Source organism: Manihot esculenta, chromosome 1 (assembly GCF_001659605.2).
Source record: "Manihot esculenta cultivar AM560-2 chromosome 1, M.esculenta_v8, whole genome shotgun sequence".
In the NCBI taxonomy this organism is placed as follows: Eukaryota; Viridiplantae; Streptophyta; class Magnoliopsida; order Malpighiales; family Euphorbiaceae; genus Manihot; species Manihot esculenta.
The window spans coordinates 28,375,140-28,400,517 of record NC_035161.2 but is presented as its reverse complement, the minus strand read 5'-3'; the positions used below and the strand labels follow the sequence as shown (position 1 = coordinate 28,400,517).

At 30.5% G+C, this 25,378-nt stretch overlaps 3 protein-coding genes across 8 annotated transcripts; all 3 read left to right on the top strand.

The window, feature by feature from the left end:
- Nucleotides 1–3,001: 3,001 nt before the first annotated feature.
- Nucleotides 3,002–5,806, top strand: LOC110616849 (protein NONRESPONDING TO OXYLIPINS 2, mitochondrial). Of its 6 annotated transcripts, none has more exons than XR_002488278.2 (5): nucleotides 3,002–3,306; nucleotides 3,394–3,512; nucleotides 4,171–4,233; nucleotides 5,063–5,103; nucleotides 5,435–5,806. XR_002488278.2 is itself a non-coding variant. In XM_021759368.2 (3 exons), exons 1-3 carry the CDS (start codon nucleotides 3,140–3,142, stop codon nucleotides 5,458–5,460), a joined length of 312 nt encoding a protein of 103 aa, XP_021615060.1. In that variant the 5' UTR covers nucleotides 3,002–3,139; the 3' UTR covers nucleotides 5,461–5,806. The 6 variants fall into 6 exon arrangements, 2 of the variants coding, with proteins under 2 accessions (XP_021615060.1, XP_021615045.1); XR_002488276.2 differs by having other exon boundaries at nucleotides 3,394–3,571; XR_002488277.2 differs by lacking the exon at nucleotides 5,063–5,103.
- Nucleotides 5,807–5,962: 156 nt separating this feature from the next.
- On the top strand, nucleotides 5,963–10,149 carry LOC110629897 (WAT1-related protein At5g47470). The gene is made up of 7 exons (XM_021777102.2): nucleotides 5,963–7,519; nucleotides 7,590–7,655; nucleotides 8,157–8,273; nucleotides 8,368–8,599; nucleotides 8,680–8,841; nucleotides 8,955–9,106; nucleotides 9,672–10,149. The coding sequence occupies exons 1-7, from the start codon at nucleotides 7,344–7,346 to the stop codon at nucleotides 9,787–9,789; spliced, it is 1,023 nt and encodes a 340-aa protein (XP_021632794.1). The 5' UTR covers nucleotides 5,963–7,343; the 3' UTR covers nucleotides 9,790–10,149.
- A 6,959-nt stretch (nucleotides 10,150–17,108) lies between these two features.
- On the top strand, nucleotides 17,109–18,436 carry LOC110621680 (zinc finger protein ZAT4). Its single transcript, XM_021765961.2, has one exon. The coding sequence runs from the start codon at nucleotides 17,223–17,225 to the stop codon at nucleotides 18,192–18,194; it is 972 nt and encodes a 323-aa protein (XP_021621653.1). The 5' UTR covers nucleotides 17,109–17,222; the 3' UTR covers nucleotides 18,195–18,436.
- Nucleotides 18,437–25,378: the final 6,942 nt, after the last annotated feature.

Sequence of the window (25,378 nt, the reverse complement as noted above, 5' to 3'; positions counted from 1 at the left end):
ATTCAAATTAATTTCTTTTTATAATTATTTAAAGTTTAATTTTTATAAATATTAAAATTTTAATATTCAATTTATTCGATTTAAATTAAATCTAATCAACCACCTACTCTTGATTTTTATTATAATTATAATAAATAAAATAGTTATTTTACTACTCAAAAAGTTACTTCCCTCTCTTGTTTCCTTTCCTAACGTCCAAAGGGAACTTTTGTATTTCCTTTCCTAACATCCCAATAATGGAAGAAAAATAACTTTGCTATTACTTTTATTTTACTTCCTTATTTTCTACAGTTTATTTTCCTTTCCTCATAAAGTTATCCAAACAAAGTGTAAGGTTTAAATAGGTTTATTTTTTTATCTTACTTTTTATTTTTTTCTTAAAGTTCGAATCATACTTAAATCTCACTGATTACAAATTTGAGCTATATTGATAAAGTCAAATTTAATTTAAATCTTAAATAGATCATAAATAATTTAATTCAGGTATAAATTCTCTAATAAGTTTCTGAAAACAAATTGCTTTTTTCACAATGAAATCAGTGCATTAATTTCGTATATGTTAATTCCGAAGTGCTTTTTGCGCTGTTAGGCACTCTTGTTTTTAGCTTGAATTTCAGAAGCACTAATTAAGATTTCAACTCCAACCTTTTTTAAAAAAATTACAAATTGAAAATTTCGATTAAAATATTTACCATGTCACCCGAAAAACAAAAACCTATTAACTCAGTGACACGGTCTTTGATTTCTTTTCATTTTATTTAGTCAAATAAAGTTTTGAAATTTACTTCCTATACTATAGTCTAATTAAAATATAAATATATATTATAAAAATCTATGTGAAAATTGATACGCTATAATATTTGTTTAAAGTATACATATAAATGAGTCACATTTAAAATATATATATAAATAAATCACTGATAATATTTTATAGAATTTGAAACATCTCTTAATTCAATCGAATTTACAGAAAATTTAATAATTAACTTCATATTTTTATAATGTTTACGAAAAAATTTCATAATTAATTTCATATTTTTATAATATAAAAGTAAAACATACATAATTAAAATATATATTTTTATACACTTATTTTAAATTTAATATATTCATTGCTGTTTATATATTTAATAAATTACTGATTTAAGTATTAGAGTGATAGTTCACGAAGGTCGAGACCTCATTTTTTTTATAAATTGATTAATTATATTTTAATTTATTTTTCAATCACATAAAAAATAAATGCGATTTAAAACAATAATTAAATTATAGGGTATTGATTAAGATATTGAGTGAGGACTTGATCATTAATTTTTTAAAGCGATTGCTGAGATAATATTAGAAAGTTTCCACGTCTAATTTTGCAGTTTTTATCAATTAAGCTTAATTGCTATTCGTCACAGCTAGAAGGGGGACCAGTAAAATCATATCACTATCATTATCCATCTTAGAGGGAACATGGTATTTATAATATATTTAATATTCATTTAATATAAACCCAATTTTAAATAAAAATAACAGTTAATTAAATATTTATATACAAATTTATGTAAAATTGATTTATAGAATTTATTTTAGTCTCACAACACTGTCTTACCACCCTCTCATATGGTTGTGCTAAACACTGTTTAACATTTTTTTCTTTTATAATATACTTTGAATATATAATTTTAATCTCTAACTTTTACTTAAAAAATAAGTCAATATTTAATAATATATAAAAATTATAATATTTTTTTAATTAAAAAATAAGCTCCTAAAAATATTAGGATATATATTTTCATATATCACTGAAAAAAAACAAAATAGGTGGAAAAGAGTACCCTTCTACTTTTCCGGCTCACGTCCTCTTCTATCTATCTTCTTCCACCCCTTATTTCCTTTTCCTCCTTTTATTTTTTTCGCAATTTGTATGAAATAAATTTTTATTTTAAAATTTATTAAATCTAACTTTAGCATGGAATAATTTTTATTAAAAGATATCTCTAGTAAAATTTTGATTTTTTTCTCCATTTTGCATGTCTCATTTTAAAATCACATTATGTGAAATCCATTTGATGAAATAAGAAAAAAAAATTTTATCAATATTTTAATTTTTTATTATTAATTTTTAACGTCTAAATTTTATAAAAATTTAACTATTTAAGTTTTATTTTTTATAAAATATAATTATTCGGTTCTTAAAAGTTTAAAATATGCGTAAGTAAAATATAATTAACAAATTTTTTTTCCAAATTGAGGATGCTAGAATAGTTCAATCCACTCCATAGCTTTATATTTATGTATAACATGATATAAACAGAAAAATGTTGAAATCAGTTGATTTTTTTTATTAAAATTAAATAACTTCAATTTATTTTTTTTGTTAAATAAACTATAAACTTTATTTATGGATAAGTCTTGATTTATTGAATTATTTTTTTATAATAATAAAGTATAATTTTAAATTTTATATATTATTTTATTTTTGGATTTTGTATTCTTTAATTATTTAAATTAATAATAAAAAATAAATTTTAACATTTTAAAATTATAAAAATAATATTTTATAGTTAGAAAAGTAATATTTCATTTATCAGATTTTATTTTACTTTTAAATAAAGTTTAGAGTTTTAAATTTTATTTATTTTATATTTTCTGATGTTTAGAAGATAAAAAAATTTTAATTAATGAAAAATATTTTTTAATAAAAAATAATTAAATCATTTTAAAGAAAATAATTTTTTTAAAAAATATAAAATAATTTTTCATATTTTATAGATTTTATTAAAATATTTATATGTAAATTGATTATTATATTTTATTTTTAAAATTAAAATTAAAAATAGAAATTAAGTTATATTATGATAAATGTTTTTTTTAAATATTTTATAAATATAAATTATTTTTTATAAATAAATAAAAATTTAATTATTAAAGAAAATTAAATGGATCTTATTTTAGACTTTAATATGATTTATGAGCTAATTTGGACTCTTTGCCCACTATAAACCCAATCCCATACGAACCCATGAAAGCCCAGCCCTACCAAAACCTCCTCCGTGCAACTTTGCCTCCGAAATCGAAATCTGCAACCAAACCCTAAACCCTCACTTCTAGTTCCGGATCTGCTTCCCTTCTTTCCTCATCTCCGATCAGCATGGCCGCTTCTTGTTACAGATTCATGTGCAGATCATCCATATCGTCGATCAAATCAGCCATCAGATCCAACGCTTCAAAATCTCCGATCGCCAGACCTCCCATTTCTCCCTCTTCTTCTCCTCATTCCCCATCCTCTTCCCTTCGCCGCTTCTCTTTCTCTTATAGGTACGCTCAAGCACATACGTATTCTTATCCCTGTTCCTACATAAACTTAGTAGTTCGTATATGTGATTGACTTTTTTTATTTTCAAGGACTCCATCTGAGCTTGGATGCGTGCAGTCGCTCTTGCCGCTTCACAGCGCGGTGGCGACGTCAAGGATGATGTCATGCTTGAGCACTACATCGAGGAGTTGCCGAGCGCTCTCACAGGGTACACTCTGCTGCACTTCTCCCGGCCTCTAATAATTTATCACTACTCTGTTTTAGAGTGTGAGTAGCTTTTTCCCCCCGATAACCGCTTCTCCTCTACTGTACCTCTGAATTCCTGCGTATTATGGTTCCAAGCACTTGAATTTACGATTATTAGTGGTTGAATTTGCTCTTTTTTTTTAATTTAAAATTTTTCATTTTGGCTGTTTCTGTTGGATTGATTTTATTATTATTTTTTTTTTGCTTTGGTTATTTGAATATTTTGCTGGCATAGCAACTCGAATTAGATAGTGGAATTATTAAGATTACGATTGATGTAATCATGAGAGTAGCGACAGAGAAAGAGAAGATAGTTTTGAAAGTGATTTTGGAGTTGGCCCTTAGACAATTTAGAATTTTCATTAGTGATGTGCTTGGTTCCTTGGCCCTTGAGCTAATGCAAGCTTAAAGGTTATGCTTAAACTTTTCAATGCCAGAGTCAGAATTTAGCAGTGGACTTGAGATCCTATATCGAGTTTTTTCCTTGATAGATCTTATTTGGTTCACTCTTTGTTGAGTGAGCTCACGTTCCGTGGTTAAATAAATTGGGGCACTTCAGAGGGAGGAGAGTGCTTTAATGAGGTTTAACACCATCTGACTGGAATATTTGGTTCCTGCAGGCACATAATTTGAAAAGAAATAAACTGGGGACTGTCAATTATGGCCCACTGCATCTTTATCAAGTATGAAACTACAGTTGCTTTCTTAGTAATCTTAAAAATGACCGGTTACATCAGAATCACAACCTCTGTTTTAATGTTTGGCATTAACTTAGATGCTCATACGCTACTCTGCTATCAGTAATTTGTTTCAAGAGAGAATTTATTTGCTGCATGGAAATGGAAGTATAATGTTGTGTCATGATTTTGTTCCTAAACCATTGTTAATTAATCATGCTGACTTGTTTAGGAAGCAGTTGTTTTATGCTGCTGGATTAGTAATTATAAAGTTTTCAAGGAAAATTATTCAATCGTAGAATCACTATAGCATGAATATTTTGGTTGGTTAAAAAAAAATGGCCCTGCATATGAATCAATGTTCGTGTCATATGTGTGAGCCCAATAAATTTTAATTTGTGAATTCAATTGTTTCCCTTCACTGCATATGCTGTTGTGATTTGTGGCTCACCTGTCTCCAAAGAGTGGATTATTGTAATTCATTGGCTTTTTCCTCCCCAATAAATGGCAATTTATTCCATAGGTCTAATGCATTGCCTTTTTTTTTTGTCTTTTTTTTAAGATCCATAAAATTTTATAGCAGATAAACATATGGCCCCTGTTATGCTACAAGTCCTGACACTTCTATTTGCAACCCTTCTCAGTTCTTATTTTAACACTTGTACATATAAAAACAATAAATAAAGCAAGAAGGGAGATAGAGTGAGATTAAGACAATGCTCTATGGCATAATTAATCATCTATTTTTTTTCCTTGAATTACAAATATTTGGACTTGAACTAATTTTTTTTTTTGGCAATGGATAATGGTGTCACAACTTTGCTCCTTTTTCCAGATGGAGTTGACGGCAGGTAACATGTGTATTGTTTTTTGGAGGTGGGTCCTGTCATCAACTATACAGTTATGACATGCAACTATGCAGAAAACTACTTAAATAACATTGACCACATGACTGGTTTAATGTCATTAATTGTAGCTTCTAGACGTTGATGCAATATTTTAGAACCAAGTTTGTGGCATTGGGAAAAATATAGTTCCGTGAATCATTTATCGTTAAAAGCATTCTCAGGATTGCTGAAGATTGCAGAAAAAAGGAGTACTGTTGTTAAGTTATACTGGAATACGGTTATCCATGTATTACTCTTTAGTTATGGAGTGCATTTCGCTCATCTTTTCTCTGATTATTATTTCTTTGTTTTTTTTTCAGAGATTGGTCTATCAGTTCCAAGGTGACCTGTTACGAGGAATTCATTTTGGTGGGTGATTTCATCGGCATGATCGAAGCAGCAAAGCCTTGTAGCTTTTCAATTGGAAGACTTTTGTCAGTTTATCAAATGCTGCTGAACCTTTAAAGCAGTGAGTGAAGGTGATTTTGATTCTTCATGACGGATAGAACCTATCTTCTGAGATGGAGCGATTAATTGCAATTGCTTAATAGTGTCTTTTATGTTTTTTTGTTTTTATTTTACTTTTGTTTGTACTTGTTCTCTTTCCCTCTTAGATTAAAATTTGTTCGTAGTTATTGATAAAGTAAACTTTACTTCATAAAATAGAAAGTTAGCGTAAGAATTTCCTTGCTTAATACTACTGATATATGTTGAATTGCCTAAAACGTTACTACGTTAATCTCCAATCTCCACACTTAGCATCTGCTTTCTCTAGCTAGCCAGTCGTCGTCCCTCTCTTCCTTTAGCCTAGTGCCTTCGTCGTGTCATAGAGAGTCGATAACAAGAAGACTTGATGTATGGAGATGATGACAAGAAGTTTTTTTTTTAATTGTTCTCTTAGAATTAAAGCTTCATTTACCAACAAATAGCAAAGTAAAAAAAAAAAATCAATTGCAACCAGAGGCCACATAGGTTAGCACTTAACGCGGCAATTAATGGTAGGGTTTAATTGTTTTAATGTCTAAAATATAGGGCATATATTTATTAAAAAATTTATGAGTGAAAATTTTTTGGACATTTTCCCAAGTAATGTCAAACAAGTCTAAACACCAGATGTAATCCATAGAGAGCCAAGCCTATTATGAATCACTTCTTCCATGAATCTTAGTCTCTCGTGTCCGTTTGGCAGCCCACGTGCCATAGACGAAGAAAAAATTTAGTGAAATTTATTGATGAGAAAAAAGATCACGCTCTAACTTTCAATTATATCATAGAATGTTTTCAAAATTAGCAGTGTCTGATTCATTTAGAAAATTTAATTAAGTGTAAAAATATATTTAGTAAAGATTTTTTTTTTTTACAAATACAACATATATGTCTAATATGCATGTCTTATCATAATCTAAAATAAAATTCACGTATTGTATTATGTACATTTGGATATAAGTAAAATCTATTCAGCATTTGATTTATATAATTATTTTATTGACTCTACTACATGAAAGATATTCTCATTTAACTAATCATATATTAACACCTGAATTAAAGGTATAATTTGGTACTCCAGAGATATAAATACATCAACTTTTGGAATAAATAAACAACCCTTAAATATATAATGGGATGAAACTACTCTCAACAATATCTAAAAAGAATAAAGCTGAAATTAAGAAAAAGAGAAGAAAAAAAGAAAATGCGAAAAATAATCCAGGAAAAGTAAAATAGTTTCATATTGTCGAGAAAATCTAGTGAGAGAGGTTGTTAAAGGGTTAGGTCTACACAACAATTTACCTTAAAAAAGGACAACAAATGTTTTCTTTCTAGCGAATAACCGGGAACGAAAGACTGGTAGAGAAAGGAAGTCTCACGAAAGGATAGCTTTGTACTAAAAACGATTAATACAAAAAGAGGGAGGGAGAAAAAAAAAAAAAAAACATCAACCCCAACAACAACTGAAGACAGCAGTTGCTGGACGTTTCTCCTCTCTTTTCACTTTTTATTTTGGTGTTGGGGGATCTGGGTTCATCACCTATGCTTCCTTTCTGTTTGTTCTGTAAGAAAAAAGATTGTTGCAGACGAATACAAGGGGAGAAAGAGAAGCTTTTTCTGATCTTTAAAAGGAGAAAAAACAATAAACTTTTAAGGAAAAGGCTTAAAGATTGATCCGATCTGAGGGTCTTGATCGTTTTTGGTTGGAGAAGAAAAATAGTTGGGTACATTAAGAAGGAGATGGTTGAAGATTTAGCCATTGTTGGAGGTTTGATAGGGGTACAATTTGTGTATGCAGGGAATTCAGTTTTCTCGAGCTATCTAATGTCTCTTGGCTTTACACCTTCTACCATTGTTATCTTCTCTACTTTTGCCACCTTCCTCATCACCTCTCCTCTTGCTGTTTATTTTGAAAGGTCTCTCTCTCTCTCTCTCTCAATTATATGAGAGGTTGATGATAAATATTGATGCATGTTCATTTTGCAGGAGGAAATGGCCCAAAGAACTCAGTTTCAGGTTGATGATCCAGCTTGTTTTGATCTCTTTTGCAGGGTAAGCAAACTTCATTAATTATATGTAAAGAGGGATCCAATAAATGTTTTTGGGTAGTTCGAAGCCTTGTGCTTTTGAGAAAAATATATGCTTTCGATTTTCCATTTTTTGTAAAAAAAGAATTACGTGAATTTTCGTCATGAGTTTCAAATTCTGGGAATAGATATAAACAGAACATTTGCTTGCTGAACTTTTCTTCTTTTGTTGTTTTTTCCTCCCTCTTATTTCCATATATAATTTTTTTAATCACGGTGAAAGAGAACCCCATGAGTTCACCTAATGATTTCCGTTTGTTATTTGAATTTGTAAATACCAAGTTCTATGCATCCATATCCCATCCAGGCAAAACAACTTATCTAAACAGGGACCCACAGTGAAAATGCACGGGTTTTTACGCGGATCCATATAAAAAGTTTCTGTTTTCAAATAGTATAATTTCTCCTGTCTCCAACTTTTCTACTATTTATTTAACAGAACTAACCCATGAATTTTCATTTGCAGGGTAACTTTATGTCAATCGTTATTCCTAAAAGGGATTAAGCTAACCTCACCAGCACTCGCCACGGCCATGCCAAACCTTACTCCAGCACTTATTTTCCTTATAGCTTGGACTGCAGGGTCTGATTAATTAAACATCTGAATTAATTCCCCACTAACTTATTAATTCCATAGATTTGTTTGTCTCTAATGATCATATTCAATACTTATTCAGGCTAGAGAAAATCAGGCTAAGCTGCGTTTACAGCAAAGTGAAGATTGTAGGCACATTTCTGTGTGTAGCAGGAGCCGTGTTAATGAGTTTATTGCACAGCTCTAAATCAACAAAAGATGCCAACTTTCTGCTTGTTTCCACATCGGATGTGATTTTTGATAAGCAAAAGATGATCGGTTGCTTTTATCTCATGGCTGCTGTTTTTGTTCTTTCCACCAATGTCGTTTTGCAGGTTAAGTTTTCTGTTGAACCATTATCTGAAGAATATTGAACAATTGCATATTGATTGAATGGTTTAAGCTGTTGTTGCAGGCTTCTACTTTGGGTGATTTTCCTGCTCCAATGTCTCTGTGTGCTATAACATCCTTGATTGGTGTTATTATAACTGCAATTGTTCAGTGGTTTCAAGATCCCAATTTTAGAATTACTTGGCCTTTCATGAAATTTGGGGACCTCATTGGCTACTCCTTACTGGTAATTATTAATGTATTTTAGTTAATCGGCTTCTCTTGGGTCCGAACTGCAGTCCTTCATTTGCTTTTCGCAATGTATAAATCTAAAGTATATTACTAAATGATTATGCACAGTCAGGGGGTCTGTCTGGAGCATGTGTGAGCTTCAATGGATGGGCAATGAAGAAGAGAGGACCAGTTCTAGTCTCCATGTTTAGTCCCATTGGAACAGTCATCTCAGTTATTCTCTCTGTTATTACCTTCGGCGAAAGCATTGCAATAGGAAGGTACGTAAATTACCCTGTAATCTCCGGTAGCGAGCTCATTCTCATTGGATCTTAGAGCTCCCTTTACTCTTTACCTATTTCTACTAATAACTCGATAATACTTATCTAAGTTTTGTTCATATCGATTCATAATAAAAATATTTGACGGAATCCACTTGAAATTTCATAAGAGCTTGAGCTCTCATTTTTATCTATTTCTACTAATAACTCAGTAATACTTATCTAAGTTGGATTCATTAGTAAAAATATTTGACGAAATCCGCTTGAAATTTCATACATTTACACTATGGTTACATATGTATGGATATATATACTCTATAATGAAAAAACACAGTGAATCCTCATAAAATTTTATATATTTATATTACGAATCTACATGGATCCGTAATAAAAAAATCCACATGAAATTTCAATATGCATTATGGGATCCACTAGAATTTCATACAATTACGCTAGGGGTATGTTGTTTTTAAACTAGGTATTTTTCAAGGCACTCAACCATTGCATTAATTTTTGAATATTTGAATGCTTAAAACTCATATGCAAAGTGTTATATGAATTGCAGCCTAGGTGCTATGCTGCTAATGTTTACTGGTCTGTATTTCGTGCTATGGGCGAAGGGGAAAGAAGGATACCTTGATGGGGAAAGTGAGTTAGATACGAAGAAGGCTCTGTTAAGTTAACAGTGTCATTATTCTGATAGATTTGTACTTTGTTTCGTCGATAGGCCACTATAACTAGAAGGTTCATAACAAGTGGGAAGACACTGGAAAAGTATTTGAATTATGAAGTTTACTACAAGAAGACCAGTTCACTGGTCTTGTTCTGAATATGAATCATGAAACCAAGCTCAGAAAATGTAAATGTAATGTATATATATTAATTATAAGCTCCTGCTTTTCTAATACATTTTTTTTCCAACTCTTGTAAAGAAAATTAAAAAAGAGAGAGGTTGCTTTCCTGTGGTTTTAATAGAGACTTTCCGGAATCAAATTGAGCAAAATTCTATTACATGCTGAAACTATGAATTTTATGTGAATGTGTGATTTTTCAATATATATTATATGTTTTATTTAAGATAATTTAGCATTAGAAAGGAAGATTAAGACTAGCAACTCATGCATTTCATAATTATGACAAATAGGGGAGAGCATATATCGGTTTGAACCGAAAAATCGAATCGAACCGATTAATTTCTGTTTAATGATTCGGTTAATCAAAATATTCGGTTCAGTTTGGTTAGTATTTTTCAGTTTATTCGATTTTTTATTCAGTTTAAGCGTGTTAAATAACCGATAAACCGAATAACCGATTTTATACATGAAAAACTACTTTTAAATTTTACATGTATTTATACGGATTTTTTAAGTGTTATTATTATGTATTCATATAATATTTATTGGTAAATTTATATGAAATGTTTATTAAATTATTCTACTGAAATTAGAAGTAGAAAATAAAAAAAAAAATTATAGATTTTCGTTTGAAGTAACCGAACCGATTTTTATCAATTCGATTCGGTTTGATTATATTTTCATAAATCGATTTTTTCAATTTTTAATATTTCTACTATTTGATTTTCAATTTTTTCAGTTCGGTTTGATTCGAAACCGAACTGACCGATTACACGGCCCAATGACAAAAAGAGACATATGGAGAGGGACCAATTCAGAATTGAAAGGTGGGAGGGAGTAAACATAAATAGTTATTAAATGAAACTAATTTATTTAAAATATAATTAATAATCGATATAAAATAATACTATTATAAAAATAGATTTAAAGTAAGGTTGAAATTAAAACATTTAAATTAAGGGTAAAAAATAATAGTGGCAGTAAAAAATATACATATTTAAAAAGTTAAAAAGCTGTTTAATTTTAAAAATTACAAATAACTATAATTTTTAAAAATTTCACAAGTCAATTGAAAATTAAATTTAAAAAGATTATAATTAAATCTAATAATAAAAAAATTTAAATGATGTTAATGCTTAAAATAGCATTTCAAAATTTTAAAAGGCTCCAGTTCAAAAAAAAAAATTTAAAAGGCTAAATATATATTAACAAAAAAAAAAGAAAAATATAAAAGTATATATACAATTTTTATAAAATTGGGGAGCCAAAATGAGAATTTTTAAAAAGTATATAGATATAAATGAAAATTTACCAACTACAACATATGAATCATGAGATAGCTGCTCAGAACAAGAACAACAAAGGTTGGATCATAAAGGTGGTGAATACTTTTAATGTCGTATTTGTATTTTTCAAATTATATTCTTCGAGCATTTGAAAATACCAACAACTACGCATAAATATAAGAAAGTGAAAAAACAAAAAGAAAAAATCTCAAATAAATTTGTGTTATTAAATTCTTTTTTATCTTTACCCGTAAAAATATTTAGGTATAAAAGTTTAAAATCTCTTTTTTTTTCACGTTAAAAAAATAAATTGAGAAAACTAAAATTTTAATTTATTTTAATTTATATTTTATTAGAAAACTAATAGTAATATGATATGAAATCTTACTTTTTCATATGAGTAACAATTTTGTTTGAGGAGATTTTCTCTGTGAGAATTTCACCTCTTTGTTTTCTAGGTTACATTAGTTCTGTTTCTTGCTTGGAGGTTTCTTTTTGTCCCATTTGATGGAAGGAAACCTTCCTTTGGTCAGGCGTGGGTCACCTCTCCACTGTCAGGTGGAGCTGTTTTTTCTTTGGGTTGACAATGATCCTTGTATGGAAGCTTTTTTGATATACCAATATTTTTTCCTCTCTATTTTTGGGTTTGTGTATTCTTTTCTTTATAGATTTGAGATTTTCTCTTTGGGGGCTCCAATGTTCGCTTCAATCAAGGAGAGGGAGATGGTTGACGGTGGCATTTTTGTGTAGGTCATGTAGTTGCGCCTATTAACTCTTTTGTTTGGAGAGGTATTGTTAACAGGTCTGCATTATTGCAAAAAGGTCTATATATGGCTGTAGATAATGGCATAAGTACACCCTTCTGAAATGATAACTAAGTTGGGAATGGGCCTCATTGGGAGTTTTTAATCAAGGCCCTTCCAAGTTCATATGAACAAGCTGTGGTCGCTCAATATTGGAACAATGATGATTGAAATTGGAATAAAATCACACTTATCTGTCTGGTGAGAGATATAAGTTGGTGGAAGGCAAGTTTTTTATAGTCGGTGTATGTGCTATAGATCAAATGGCCTAGAAGTTCACGCATAATGGTGAGTTTACTGTCAGAACGGCATATGACTTGTTGTTCGATACTTCCTCCTTCGCTTCTAATTCGGTTTGGAAAATGATTTGGAGAGTCCCAATTTCTCAATGTATTCGGTGTTTAGTTTGAATTTTAATGCATGGAAAACTTATGATCAATATAGAAAGATAGAAGCGGGATTTTTCCCAGGATTGGAGTTGTATCTTATGTGGAGCAGTAGTAGAAGATACTCTCCACATTTTTCGAGATTGTCCAAAGGCTCAACTGTAATACCCGGCTAGATTCCGGCATCGGAATCTCTACCTTCCGGCGGAATCTCCGTTGGAATCTAGAATTCTGAATATGCCAGAGGTTTCTAGAGGGGTAAAATGTGTTTTCTAAAAGGTTTTTACTGATTTCATGGTTTTAATGAAAAAGAATTGAGTTTTGAAAAGAAAAGACCAAGGAGGCGTTTGCCAGGTTCGGCCGCCGAAAGTGAAGTTCGGCCGCCGAACATGGGAAGGCTTCGGGAGCGCTTTTGGCCTCCGAAAGTCTTGTTTGAACGAGCCAAGGTTCGGCCGCCGAAAGTCAAGTTCGGCCGCCGAACATGCATGAGTTTAGGGGGCACGTTAGGCCGCCGAAGGTCTTCGACCAGGCCACCTATAAAGAGCCCTCAGATCAGAAATGGGCGAGTTTTCTCCCCATTCTCGAGCTCAGGTGAGTTTTTGTCCTCCCTTGGCCGTTTTCATGTTTTTCTTCATCTCCTTCATGTTTTCATGAGTTTTATGGTTATTTTGAAGAGTTTTAAAGCTTGGATCAAGTTTTGGGAGCTTGGAGCTTTTGGAGCTTGGATTCTCCACACCTCCGAGTTAGGGATCACACCACCCTCGATCTTCAAGAGGTAAGTGTAGATCTTTGCTTCCCTAGTGTTTTTATAAAGTTTTATGAAGGTTTTAATGGTAGAGTATGGGTAGATATGCATGTTAGGATTTATGTGGGTTTTATGCCCAATGTATGTTATGTGATGTTTGTGTTGAGGAGTTTATGTTAGTTTATGCTCCTTTATGCATGTGGGAGTGAGTATGCATGATTGGGAGAGAGTATGTAAGGTTAAGTGGAGTTATGCCTATGGATTAGTATTGTGCTTGGCCCTAAGACTTGGTTAGTCCCTGTTCAATACATGATGTATGTTATGCTAGATGTTGAGTTGAGTTTGAACTAATCTTGTGGCATGTGTTGTTTACCACGTTATGTTATGGATGAGGACCCTAGTGAAGGTCTTATGTTCGTGGTTTGATGCATGCACAGGTTAGGTTCTAGTTCTTTGGATGTGATTCCGGCTTGATGTATGTTGTGTTGACCCAGCTAGAGTGATGAAGACTCTAGTAAGGGGTTTCTTTATGTTTTCAGTTATGTCGCATACAGGTCAGGCTCGGTTTGTACATCAGATGTTTCAGTTTTTATGTTAAAGTTTTGTTCATGTATGGGATTTGACCAGGTGATAGGAGGTATGTTTGGCTTGCTACGGGTCCCGGCGGCCTTAAGCCGATCTGGATCCTAGCGCCGGTGGCGGTTCGGGCCGTTACAGAGGGGTATCGGTTTCCGGGCTGTTACATCAACAATTTTGATCTCGCGTTTGGAGGCCTAACTCTCTTCGTCTTTTCTTATCTATTGATATGTTTACTTTGTTCTCTCGGTTACAGGAATTTGAATATGGGGTATGTTCTGAGTCATCTTCTACGCAGGTCATATGTTTAAGTCTATGGTGGATATGAAAATAGAGGAATAAAATTATGTTTCGTGGCATTCACTGCTTATTAAACCAACAAATCGGTTATTTTAAGTTACGGTTAATACAGAATCTCCAAACTTGGAGTTCACATAGCAATAGAGCCAAACTGTACCCGAATATCGGTAAACATCGCTTGGCAACCTCCCTTACCTAATTAGGTTAAACTAAATACAGATGGGGCAGCTAAAGGAAACCTGTATGGGTATTTCTTCAATGGTGTTTAATATGGTTGAAGGGGTATTACATCTGTATGGGTCATCCGTATAAGTGTTTGTTTTTCAATGGGTGTGGAGCTATATGCTATTTTATTTAGCCTCCGGATAGCATGAAATATGGGGATCAAACTGTTAATGGTAGAAATGGATTATAAAATTGGCATTGATTTAATGGAAGCTGACATAAGTAAAAATTTGCGCCATACTAATATTTTGTATTATTGTGTTGTAGATAGATTAGGTAATATAGTGGCGATGTCAAATTTTAGTGAGTTAAAAGGCAATTTTCAAATCCGCCTAGACCTGTTATAAAATTAGTATAAGCTGATTGGTAGGGTATTTCTTACTCTCATTGAATTAAGTCTGTTTAAAGGGCTGCTCTTTCTAAAAAAATTGAATTTTCTTAATTAATACAGATGAGAAATTTAGCATTAAGCACATGGTTTTAATACAATGCAACCAAAATCAGAGATAATCTGATTTTTTGGCACATAATCTCAAATAAATTATAATTTGATTATCATAATTAAATCTCCATATTTCAAATAAATCAATCAATTTTATTTATTAATAAATATTATTTTTTAAATTAAAATTAGATAAAAGTAAATTTTTTCGTTAAAAATATTTCTTTTGAAAAATATTTTTCACAGAAATATTTTTTAAATATAAATTATTTTTCAATAATAAACAAAGGCTAAAATACAATTATTGAATTTAATTAGGAAACACACACGAGAGTATCACTTTAATAAAATCACACTAATATTTATTAACACGATAACAGTATTTTACATAATTATAATGATACAATTATATAATAGAAAATTTATTATTTATACTCTACATTATAAAGAAATTTTTTAATTTATTTTTTAATTTTAAAAAATATATTAAAATATCTTTAAAATTTTAAAAATCTATTATTTAATCTTTTCGTTAATTTTAACCGTTACGTATTTCACTATTTAATATTTATAATTTTAAAAAATTTATTAATTAGTAGTATATTTTTAAAAAATTTATTGATTAATTTTTTGTATTAGAGATATTTTGAATTTTTTTATAATATTTAATAGTTAAAATTAATAAAAAAATAAACTGATAAATTTTTTAAAATATCTACAATATTTTATTATATTATTTTTAAAAAAATAATAAATGAATTTTCTGCATACAATTGAGATCAAATTGTAAGTTTTACTTATATAATTTACTCACTGTACATATTCCAATACAAGTGTTCACAGTAAAGGCTTTCAAGTTTTGAGATGTGCTAATTATATAAAGCTATTTTAAAACTAAATTGAAAATTAATTTTAAATATTTTTATCGTATACTGTATATAAATAATAGTATATTAATTTGATTTTTTTAAAATTTTAATTAAAATTCACTTTGATTCTTTTGAGTTTTAATTATATATTAATAAATGATTTTAATAATGATATCATAATTATAAATTTAAGCAAAAATTCGCCACTAATTAATTTTTTTAAAGTAACATATTTTATCATTACTTTTAAAGCACAATAATTCATCAAACTAATTGAATGACTAGTTATTTTGTTTAAAAAAATAGTGAAGATTTGTTTTTTCCACAGACAATGAGATTTCATTGCATAGGAAACGAGCCAAGCCGGCAAATAAGCTTCATACAACATCCCAACTGAGAATCAAGACTCATGAAAATAGAAACCTTAATCTGCAGATGGAATGCTCTACTGTCGCTACAAGAGACAGGTGTCAAAGGAGGCAGCTTTCAGATTGCCCAAAAAAAAAAGAGATGAACCCATTCTCCGAGCAATCGAAAGAGAGAATTCGGAGCAAAGGAGAACAGCTAAATAACAGGGGCAAAGCCTTTCTCTCGAAGAACAAAAACAAACCAAACAAGAGAATTTCTCTTTAATTCTTACCATCCTTTTATATTACAGAATATTATAGAAATTATTAACTAAAATTAAGAGACACATAAGCTCGTGTCAATATAAAAAGCATGCTTCATAAATCAGGTCACGGAAATCGTCATGAAAAAGTTAAGCAAATGGGGCCAAAGCCTAGCAAAATCCGCTTCATATGTTCAAATTGAAAATCCAGATTTAAGTGTGGAAAAGTAAAAATTGGATGATAACAGCACCAATGATAATTACCATATCACCCCTCCAAAAATGCAATGCAAATTAAAATAAAAGGATAAAAAGGTGAATTACATATAATTTATTTATCCAAATGAGTAAGATTTTGCAATTTTGCATGTCACTTGTCCCTCTCTCTACTCTCATTATCACTTTTTTTTTTTATAAAAAAAATTATGTTCATGAATAAAAATTAAAAAAAAAAACATTTAACCAAATGTTTGGATACAGTGAAGTGAAAGTTCATGAAATTAATAAGTTAGAAAAGTTAAATTTTTAGAGTTTTTGAAACGTCTAAAATATTGTCATGCTTAAAAGAAACCTCTTTTTAAATAAAAATATATATATTTTAAAAATTTTATCTTAATTTTAAATTTACTCTTAATCCTTTAAGGTTATTCAATGAATGAAGGTTTTAAAAAACCAAATAAAAAAATAAGGTATTAAAATATTTCAACACTCCAATTTAAATTTTTTATTAGACATTTTAAAATTATTTAAAAAGTAAATAAATAAATTTATAAATTAAAAAATATCATTTCAAATAAAAAATTTGAAAAAAAAATAAATTGAATTAAGTTTCTGTGATTTAAAAAGAAAAATTATATGTATATATATATTATATCATAATTTTTGGGTTGTGTGTGTGTCCTTTTGGTGGAGGAATGCTTGTCACCTACTCCTTTTAAGTTCTCTAATCTCTCTATACGCTTGTTCTAGCTTTTGAGAGAGGTAGAGAGCCCTTTTGATCTTTGCTTGCTCTCTGCTTCAATGGAGAGGCACAAATGCAAGCTCTGTGCTAGAACTTTCGCTAATGGCAGAGCTTTGGGTGGTCACATGAAGGCCCACTTAGCCACCTTACCTCTCCCTCCAAAGGCTACTATGGCGCCTCAGCAACAACCCGGAGACCGTACTGAGTCAGCATCATCTTCATATTCTTTCTCTGGTGAAGAACAGGAGCAAGAAATCAAGAACAGAGAAGTTGAAGAGAAGGCTTTGATTTATGGGTTGAGAGAGAATCCCAAGAAGAGTTTCAGGTTCGCAGATCCTGAGTTCTCTTTTGCTGTTGATGCTGGGTCTGTTGTTCAAGATAGAGAAAGCGAGACTGAGTCAAGAAACCCAACTCGTAGACGATCTAAAAGGACCCGGAAATCGGGTTTTCCGGAGAATCAGAAGCAGAATTTCGATGTCAAGAAACTTAAGTTGAAGAATCCAAGTTCGGAGGAGTCGCCGGCAGAACCAGAACCGGTAAGTTCCGTGTCTGATACTTCCCCTGAAGAAGATGTTGCTAGGTGTCTTATGATGCTTTCAAGAGATGTTTGGACGAGAAATAATGAAGAAAAAGATCAAGAGCAAGATATAGATGGAGAAAAATCAATTGGGATGATGTTGGAAGAGCATGAGGACATCAAAACCAGTAAGATTCGTGGGAAGTTGAGATGTGAAAAATGTAAGAAACTGTTTCGATCCTCACAGGCATTGGGTGCCCACAAGAGGATTTGCTCTCTAAATGGAACAGAGCTAAGAAACAACGAAGGTAATGATAAAATTTTCGAGTGTCCATATTGCTTCAAGCTGTTTGGTTCTGGACAAGCACTTGGCGGGCACAAAAGATCGCATCTCATGGCTACTTCAATCACTAATGCTGTTGAAAATTCTGCTAAACTTGACAACAATCTCATAGATCTTAACTTGCCAGCTCCAACAGAAGACGATGAATTTAGTGTGGTCTCTGATGCCTAATAGCTCTTACTCCTTGTGAGATCTAATCCCATATAATTAATTTTTTGGTTTTGTGTAACTGGATCATTCAAGTGGGTTATCTTCTCTGTAGCTATAGATTTTTTTTTTTTTTTACTTTTGATCCTTATTGCATAGATCAATGCTTCTTCTTTATTTTTTGTTTTTCTCTAGATTTTGCATTGGTTACTCCCATTCATGGCTGACCTGACTACATTAAATTCATTTCATTGTGTTCTCCGCAATTGTTAATTTGTGAATTTAGCTGTGCTGTAGCAGTCTGAAATTCATTTCTTTATCAACTTACCAACTCATTTAATGCAGAAAAGAAATTCATTGGCTGGAGTTTAGTTTCCCCCAACTTCCTTTTCTTCCTTGTTTGTTTGTTTGTTTGGTGCGAGTGAATTGTGATTCTTGAGCAGTTCACGTGCCTTGGAACAGCAAAATTTAAGTGTAGTGGTTGGTCATGTATATGTGTCCTAACAACCTATTGCTCTGCTTATGGACCAGAAACTTTGCTCCCATTTTCTTTTCTTATACAATTGGCTACACTCTCGAAACCTTTCACCTTTCAGCTCTGAGACGATTTAAATATCAATGAGTTAAATCCCATTTGATCATATCAAAGCTCTGCCACGTTTTCACTTCGTGGGTAGTGTTATTATAATGTGTACATTGCCATTTCAGTGATAGAAAAGCTAAAGCATTTCTTGGTTTTCTTGGCTTGTGCTTGTGGACCTAAATGTTTTGGTCTCTGCCACTGCAAAGTACCAAAAACGTCACCATTTCTGTTAATATGTCCTGTTCTAGTCTCCAGATGTCCTTGTACACAGTCTACTACTCCTACTCTATCCCTTTAGCTTGCACACTATCATGAAAATTATTTATTGCATTGCTAATTAATTTTGCAGTTTACAGGGCAAATTCTCTTGACATTTTTCTTCTCTCTATCTCTCTCTGTGTGTTTGGGGTTTGTGGATTTGGACTTTTTAGCTATTGGAAAGCATTAAAGCCAATGATATGAAGATGAAAACTGAAAGGACAAAAACAACCTCCAAGGATATTGTAATGGGTCTTTGCTTTTACTTTTCTTTTTTCTTTTTTTTTTTTCTTGGGCTGCTGGGACTTTGTGGGATATCTTTGAAGGTGACTACTGACTAGAGAAGAACTGAGAAAGATCCAAATCCCTTCATGTTCTCATTAAAAATTTTATCTGCCTTGAAATGAACGAAATATCCGGGCAAAAGGAGGGGCCATGCTATTCTTATCGAAGAATCAGTCAGATTTATTTATTATTTTTATGAATTTTTATTATGTGTGTATGTATATTGGATACTAGTGTTTCTTTTTATTTTAAATAAAATAATTGTAAAAAAAGAATGGGTATTGACCATCTCATGACATTTTCCTCCTTAAAATATTGGTCTTTGGTTCCTTTCTTTGATGCATGTGATTTCTTGTTTTAGAAGAATTCTGGTTAGAATTGCAGATTGAAAAGCTTTATCTGCCCTGCAATGAACACACATATAAGGTACAACTAACTTTTCTTTTCTCTTCAATATTTTTCCTTGAAATAATAATTAAAAGGTCATTCTCAATTTCTTTTTGGCAATTACATTATGTGATTTATTAACCGATTAAACATTATATTTTTTATGGTGCTATTTATACTCAATATTTACCTCTTAACGAATTTACAATATATATTTCAAAACAGTTATTAATAATTATGTATTATCGTACGTGATTGATTGTTTCATTGTTAATATATTTTATCGGTTATATGATTTAACAAAATCAGTTTAAATGTCATTTTATATGGTTGTTCTGTTAGTTATTTAATGAAAAGATAATATCATATATAAATGGTATCGTAAAAAATATGAATTTTCAGTAAAAAAATGATAGAATGTAATTATAAAAATTGTAAAAGAAATAGTTTTTTTTTATTGCCTTTTTTTTTCTTTTTAGAAAAACACTTTCAATAATCATAGAACCCATAGTTCTTTCCCCCCAAAAGAAGCCATAGTTAAGGGCACCATTATATGCTTCTAATCTTCTTCTTCTTTCTTCTTCTTTTTTAATGTCATGCTTGGGTGGCATTGCTGGCTGTGCACACTTTCTTTGACCAAATATTAAGCACAAAATAATAAGAAAAGGTTTGTTGAAATTGCTGTAAATGTTATTAATATAAGCTTAAGACACATAAGGACTTTAACTATATTTCTACTCGTGATCAATTCATAATCCATCAATACCAATAGATGATCATTTTCCATTTCTTAATCTATTCAATGTCGTAAAAAAAAAAAACCAAAAATCATTGCACATGTTTTTTATGTAACTTCTATTACTTCTTCTTTATTCACATTTTTAATGTTATTATCATTACCAATAGCTAAAAAAAAAGTTTGCATTTTGAGCATTGGACAAATTTTCAATTTCTTCATGCTCTTTAACAAGCTTGTCATCTTTATCAAACATGGTTCTTGCCTATTGGAATTCTTGGAAGCTTTTCTACTTATTGAGCTTCTTGGCCCCAATTTTTATTTCAGTTTGGGTAATTTTTTATTTGATAGTATTGACTTCTATTAGAAATTACTCTCTTAGTTTCTAATATCCTGAAATAGGGTTTACAAGTGCGTGGAAGTTTAGTTTGAGGGGTGACGTTTTTATCTTTTTTTTTTCATTTGTTTACGCATAACCGTCACCATGCTACAGCCACCTATTCTGTCACGCAGATTCGTATATGCAGATGTATATGCTCGCCCATACTCGTCAGACGACTATTTGATTCCCCTCTGGTGCATATGCTGATAGGACCAGGGCATAGTCGAGCTTGGTCTCCTACTCCCGTCACATTACTGGTGCTAGACTCTCTTCTGAGAGATTAAGACCTTAGATCAGTCCGGCTTGTTTCCATTACGGGTTGAATGACGCGCTAATGGGCCGATCTGCTCAATAGGTTCTAATGGACTTTGGGCCTGCTTTCTTCTCTAAGATCCGACCTCAGTTCACGTGCTAAAAACCCAACGGTCATCAGTTTCATAATTTTTATTAATTTTTTTTATTATTTTAAAATTATTATCTATTTTTATTTTTTAGATTATAATAACATATAAATTGATTATTATAATATTATTTTATTTTATTTTATTTTCAATTCATATTCTATCAAAAAATATAGTGAATACGTTGAAATATTTAATAAAAGGTGTGAAATTAATTAAATAAAAAAATTATAACAAAAAGAAGCGCTATTGGAGCATTTGCCTAATGTTTAATTGGTATATTTATTAACGACTTTTATTTAAAGTTTATTTAAAATTATGAATCAGTATTAAAAAGAATAATTGAGTTTTTGGTTACTTTGAAGTGCTTGTATAAGAGATGTTTCAAAGTATTAATTAAATGACCCAATGAAATATGTGCTATTTTTAAATAGTTAATAATTATTAATATTTTTAAAAATTATATATATATATTATTTTGTTAAGTTATAATTTTAAAATAAGTGGATGATAACCAATAGTATGCAACTTATTTAAAATTTCTGATCTTTAAGTAATTTGTAATTTTATAAATTTCTACTTATAATCAGATTTGACTCAAACTAAACACTAACTTAATTGTTAAAACTTTAAAATTATAAAATAATTTTTTCATACCTAGCCTAATTACTTATACGATAGATTTACATTTAAATTTCTATTTTTTTCATAACACTTTAAAAAAATTTTTTTTTTTCTAGGAAATGTTAAAGATTCTTCACATCAGCCCAGAAAAGGGGCGAAAATTTTGGGTTGGTAAATGGCAAAATCTTTAATGATCTTAGCTTGCAGTATGGGTGAAGATAGGTAGAAAAGTAGGAGCCCATGGGAAATAGAAGCATCGTCCCTTTCAATTTTCCAATTGAAAATCATGCATTCATGCTAATTAAGTTATATAAGTGCCTAAAATCTATTATTTTATCTGAGAATTTCTGATACTATGTATATATACCAAGTAAATACTCAACCAGAAAATTTAAGTTCAATAGGTGAGAATTTTAAAAAAGTTTTTATATCTCTAACAACTAAAGCAGCTTTCAGGCTGGCTGGGGGGTGACAACGTCCCCTGTTTCGCTTTAGTTAGGAATAAAAGTTATGCCGCTGTTTGTATTGGTGGAGTCTTTGGACATATTGTCCAAAATATGCAGCTTCATTGAAAGTTTCATGAGACCGTACAAGCATGCTGTGACAACTTCCCCAATACTAGCAATACTGAGTGGTGCCATTCTGGTAAACATTCATAATGTGAAGACAATAATTATGTTCAGAGCCAGAAACTATCCCCAATTAAAAAATTTAGTACCTGTTAAGCATTAACTCTTTTTTATATTTACAAAACGTCCCTTTATATTTATTTATTTTTTAAATTTATAATTGCCCCTTTCGATAACATCCTCTCTAAAGATTAGACCAAATCAAATGATTTATTCTTAATAATCGTCAGACTTCGCATCTCCTCCGAACCGAGTCGAGACCTATAAGGACAGAACAAGCCTCAAAACAGACTTCAAGGTCGGAGTGCCTCTCGGCAGACCTGTCTAACTGTTTCCGCCCGAATTTCAGTACAAGCAACAGGACGAGTCGCAAAAAAGCCCAAGCCTGGAAAGCAAAAATTCAACTATGTGATCTGACAAGAGGAAAGACAACAGACCCAGTCACTTCGCAGCCCTGCCCATTTGCGCGCACCGAGGGAAATTAAATGATCGCCTGACATAGAGAGGATTTCTATGGTATCCGTATATATGGACTAGTACAACATAAAAGGTGGTCGAAAGAGGCCGTTACACGTCACTAACGGACAAGGGAAAAAGGCATAAAGAAGGAGGTATGCCTTCTTTCAAGGACAAGCTCACACAATGATAAAATCTTATTCTCTTCTCTTATTAGTTAACGATATTTTTTTTAATTAAGGATTTTGGAAACTTAAACTAAAATCTATATGAGTGATATAATTTCATGGTCTATTAGCAAACAGCATGAATAGCATCATACTATTTCTCATATTTTTTAATTATTTTTTTTCCCAGCCGCATTCCATTGCATTAAATGCTGAAGACCCAATAATATAAAGAAAGGCTTGAGGCTTGAAATATGAAAAAGGCCGATCCATAATAAAAGCCCACTCTCAACGTAGGGAAATCCACTGCCTCGCTGGGACCTAGAAAACTGCACCGTCCAACCGGCTTGTGGCCTGTCCTATACAAACCCTGGTTTTGAGATTTAATTAAATGAGCTATTTTTCCTGCATGAAACTCCATGTTTTTAGCATTAGTGCCATAATCATCTGGTCCAAATCTTAATTAATTGAACCACCCTCTAGAGTTTATATTATACGGCTTAAAATAGCATTTTCAGTTGGAAAGTATGACTTAATTTTTTTTTTTCCATTGTTGTCCAATAATTTTCAAATTTATTCTAGACATTTAAAAAAAAAAGTTTCTAGTAATGATTGCCTTACTCAATTTTTATTCATTACTGTAAGCTTGTATATAGGAGAATTTTTAAAATATTTATATTTAAATTTAATATTTAACTAATTGACCTCTATAATGATTGGCTAAGAAATAATGATTATTATTATTGTTTAAGTCTAAAATTAATTGGATAGATTGATTTTTTATTTAAATTCAAATTGTCTTTTATTTATAATTTAAATTTAATTAGTTACATAATTTTAGAGTTTAAATATATTTAAAATTCTTAATCCTATTTGTATTGTAATTATGCTGAAGTAAATTCATTATACTATAAATTAAAAATAAACAAATCATATAAATAAAAATGAAAAATTTGAAAATATCTAACTAGCAGTTTTTCATTTTAAATAATGTATTATTAAGTCGAGCCGAACTTTGATAAACTCAAACTCCATTAGAAAATAAATCTAAAAGTTCAAACTCAAATACAACTTCATTTATAAACTCAAACTCGATTTATAAAATAAATATTAAACTCGAGTTCGAATACAACTTCATTTATAAACTCAAATTCGATTTATAAAATAAATATTAAACTCGAGTTCGGTTCGAACTCGATTTGTAATAAAATCGTTTATCTTATTAATGAGCCAACTCAAACTCTATTCAAAAAACTATAATTCAATTTCATTTAGACTTGAATTTGAGCTCGATTATATTATAAACAAATTCAATATAATTTAAATTTATTTAAATTATAAATAAATTTAAATTAAAAATAAAATTTAAATTATAAAATCCTTAAAAAATTTTTAAATTAATTTTGTTTAATTAATTGAAATCTCTCAAATCCAAAACTAATAAAAAAAAATATAGAAGGGTTATCATTTTATAAAGAAATCACAATCTTCCATATCTCTTCAACTTTCGACGTGAGATTGATACTGATGAACTCATTAACTTATTCGTGAATCTGTTTACAAGCTTGTTCGCGAGTTTATTCACGAGTTTGAAAACGAGCCGAACTCGCGATGCTAAACGAGCTGAATACTGTTAAGTTCAAGTTCGGCTCGTTTATTAAACTAGTCGAAAAAGTGAGTTCGAACTCGGTTCGTTTAGAAAACGAACTGCATCTGATCGAGTTTTTATTGAGGCGAATCTCGAATAATTCATAAAATTTAGTTCGTTTAAACTCTTATTTACATGTAAAATTGTAAATAAGAAATTTATTTGGTAAAATTTACTTGGGGTTGTTGTATTATATAATATGCTTACATGATATTATTGTTTTTTTCTTTTTTCGTCAAACACAGAATTTGACTAGAGAAAGCTCCAAGGTTTAAAAATAAAAAAATCTAATAAGAAACAAACTAAATATTAAAGGGCTCAAAACATATACAGTATAGAAAACTATAGAACTTTAGACTTAAAAATTCAAAAAGATTCAACATTCAATCCAAGAAAAGCAAGCAAGACCACTTTCAATTTGAAAGACACCGACAAGAGAAACAATATAATTTCAATAAAAAAATCTTTTCATCTTTTTTAGTGTTCAACTCTTCTAAATTTAGCCAATAAATAATTAATGATATTATATACATTATTCAAAATTCAGATAATAGACTTTTTTGTAATACTTACAAAAATAATAACTAGAAATATTTGAAGATATTATTTGAATTCACACTTTTTTTTAAAATAGACAGGTAAGAATTCAACT

Excerpts from the sequence above, each read along its gene's own strand:
- LOC110629897 (XM_021777102.2), top strand. The coding sequence starts at position 7,344 with ATGGTTGAAGATTTAGCCATTGTTGGAGGTTTGATAGGGGTACAATTT. Across the intron at positions 7,520-7,589 it reads CTTGCTGTTTATTTTGAAAG|GAGGAAATGGCCCAAAGAAC; the intron begins GTCTCTCTCTCT and ends TTCATTTTGCAG. Across the intron at positions 8,842-8,954 it reads TCATTGGCTACTCCTTACTG|TCAGGGGGTCTGTCTGGAGC; the intron begins GTAATTATTAAT and ends GATTATGCACAG.
- LOC110621680 (XM_021765961.2), top strand. The coding sequence starts at position 17,223 with ATGGAGAGGCACAAATGCAAGCTCTGTGCTAGAACTTTCGCTAATGGC.
- LOC110616849 (XM_021759353.2), top strand. The coding sequence starts at position 3,140 with ATGGCCGCTTCTTGTTACAGATTCATGTGCAGATCATCCATATCGTCG. Across the intron at positions 3,307-3,393 it reads CGCTTCTCTTTCTCTTATAG|GACTCCATCTGAGCTTGGAT; the intron begins GTACGCTCAAGC and ends TTTATTTTCAAG.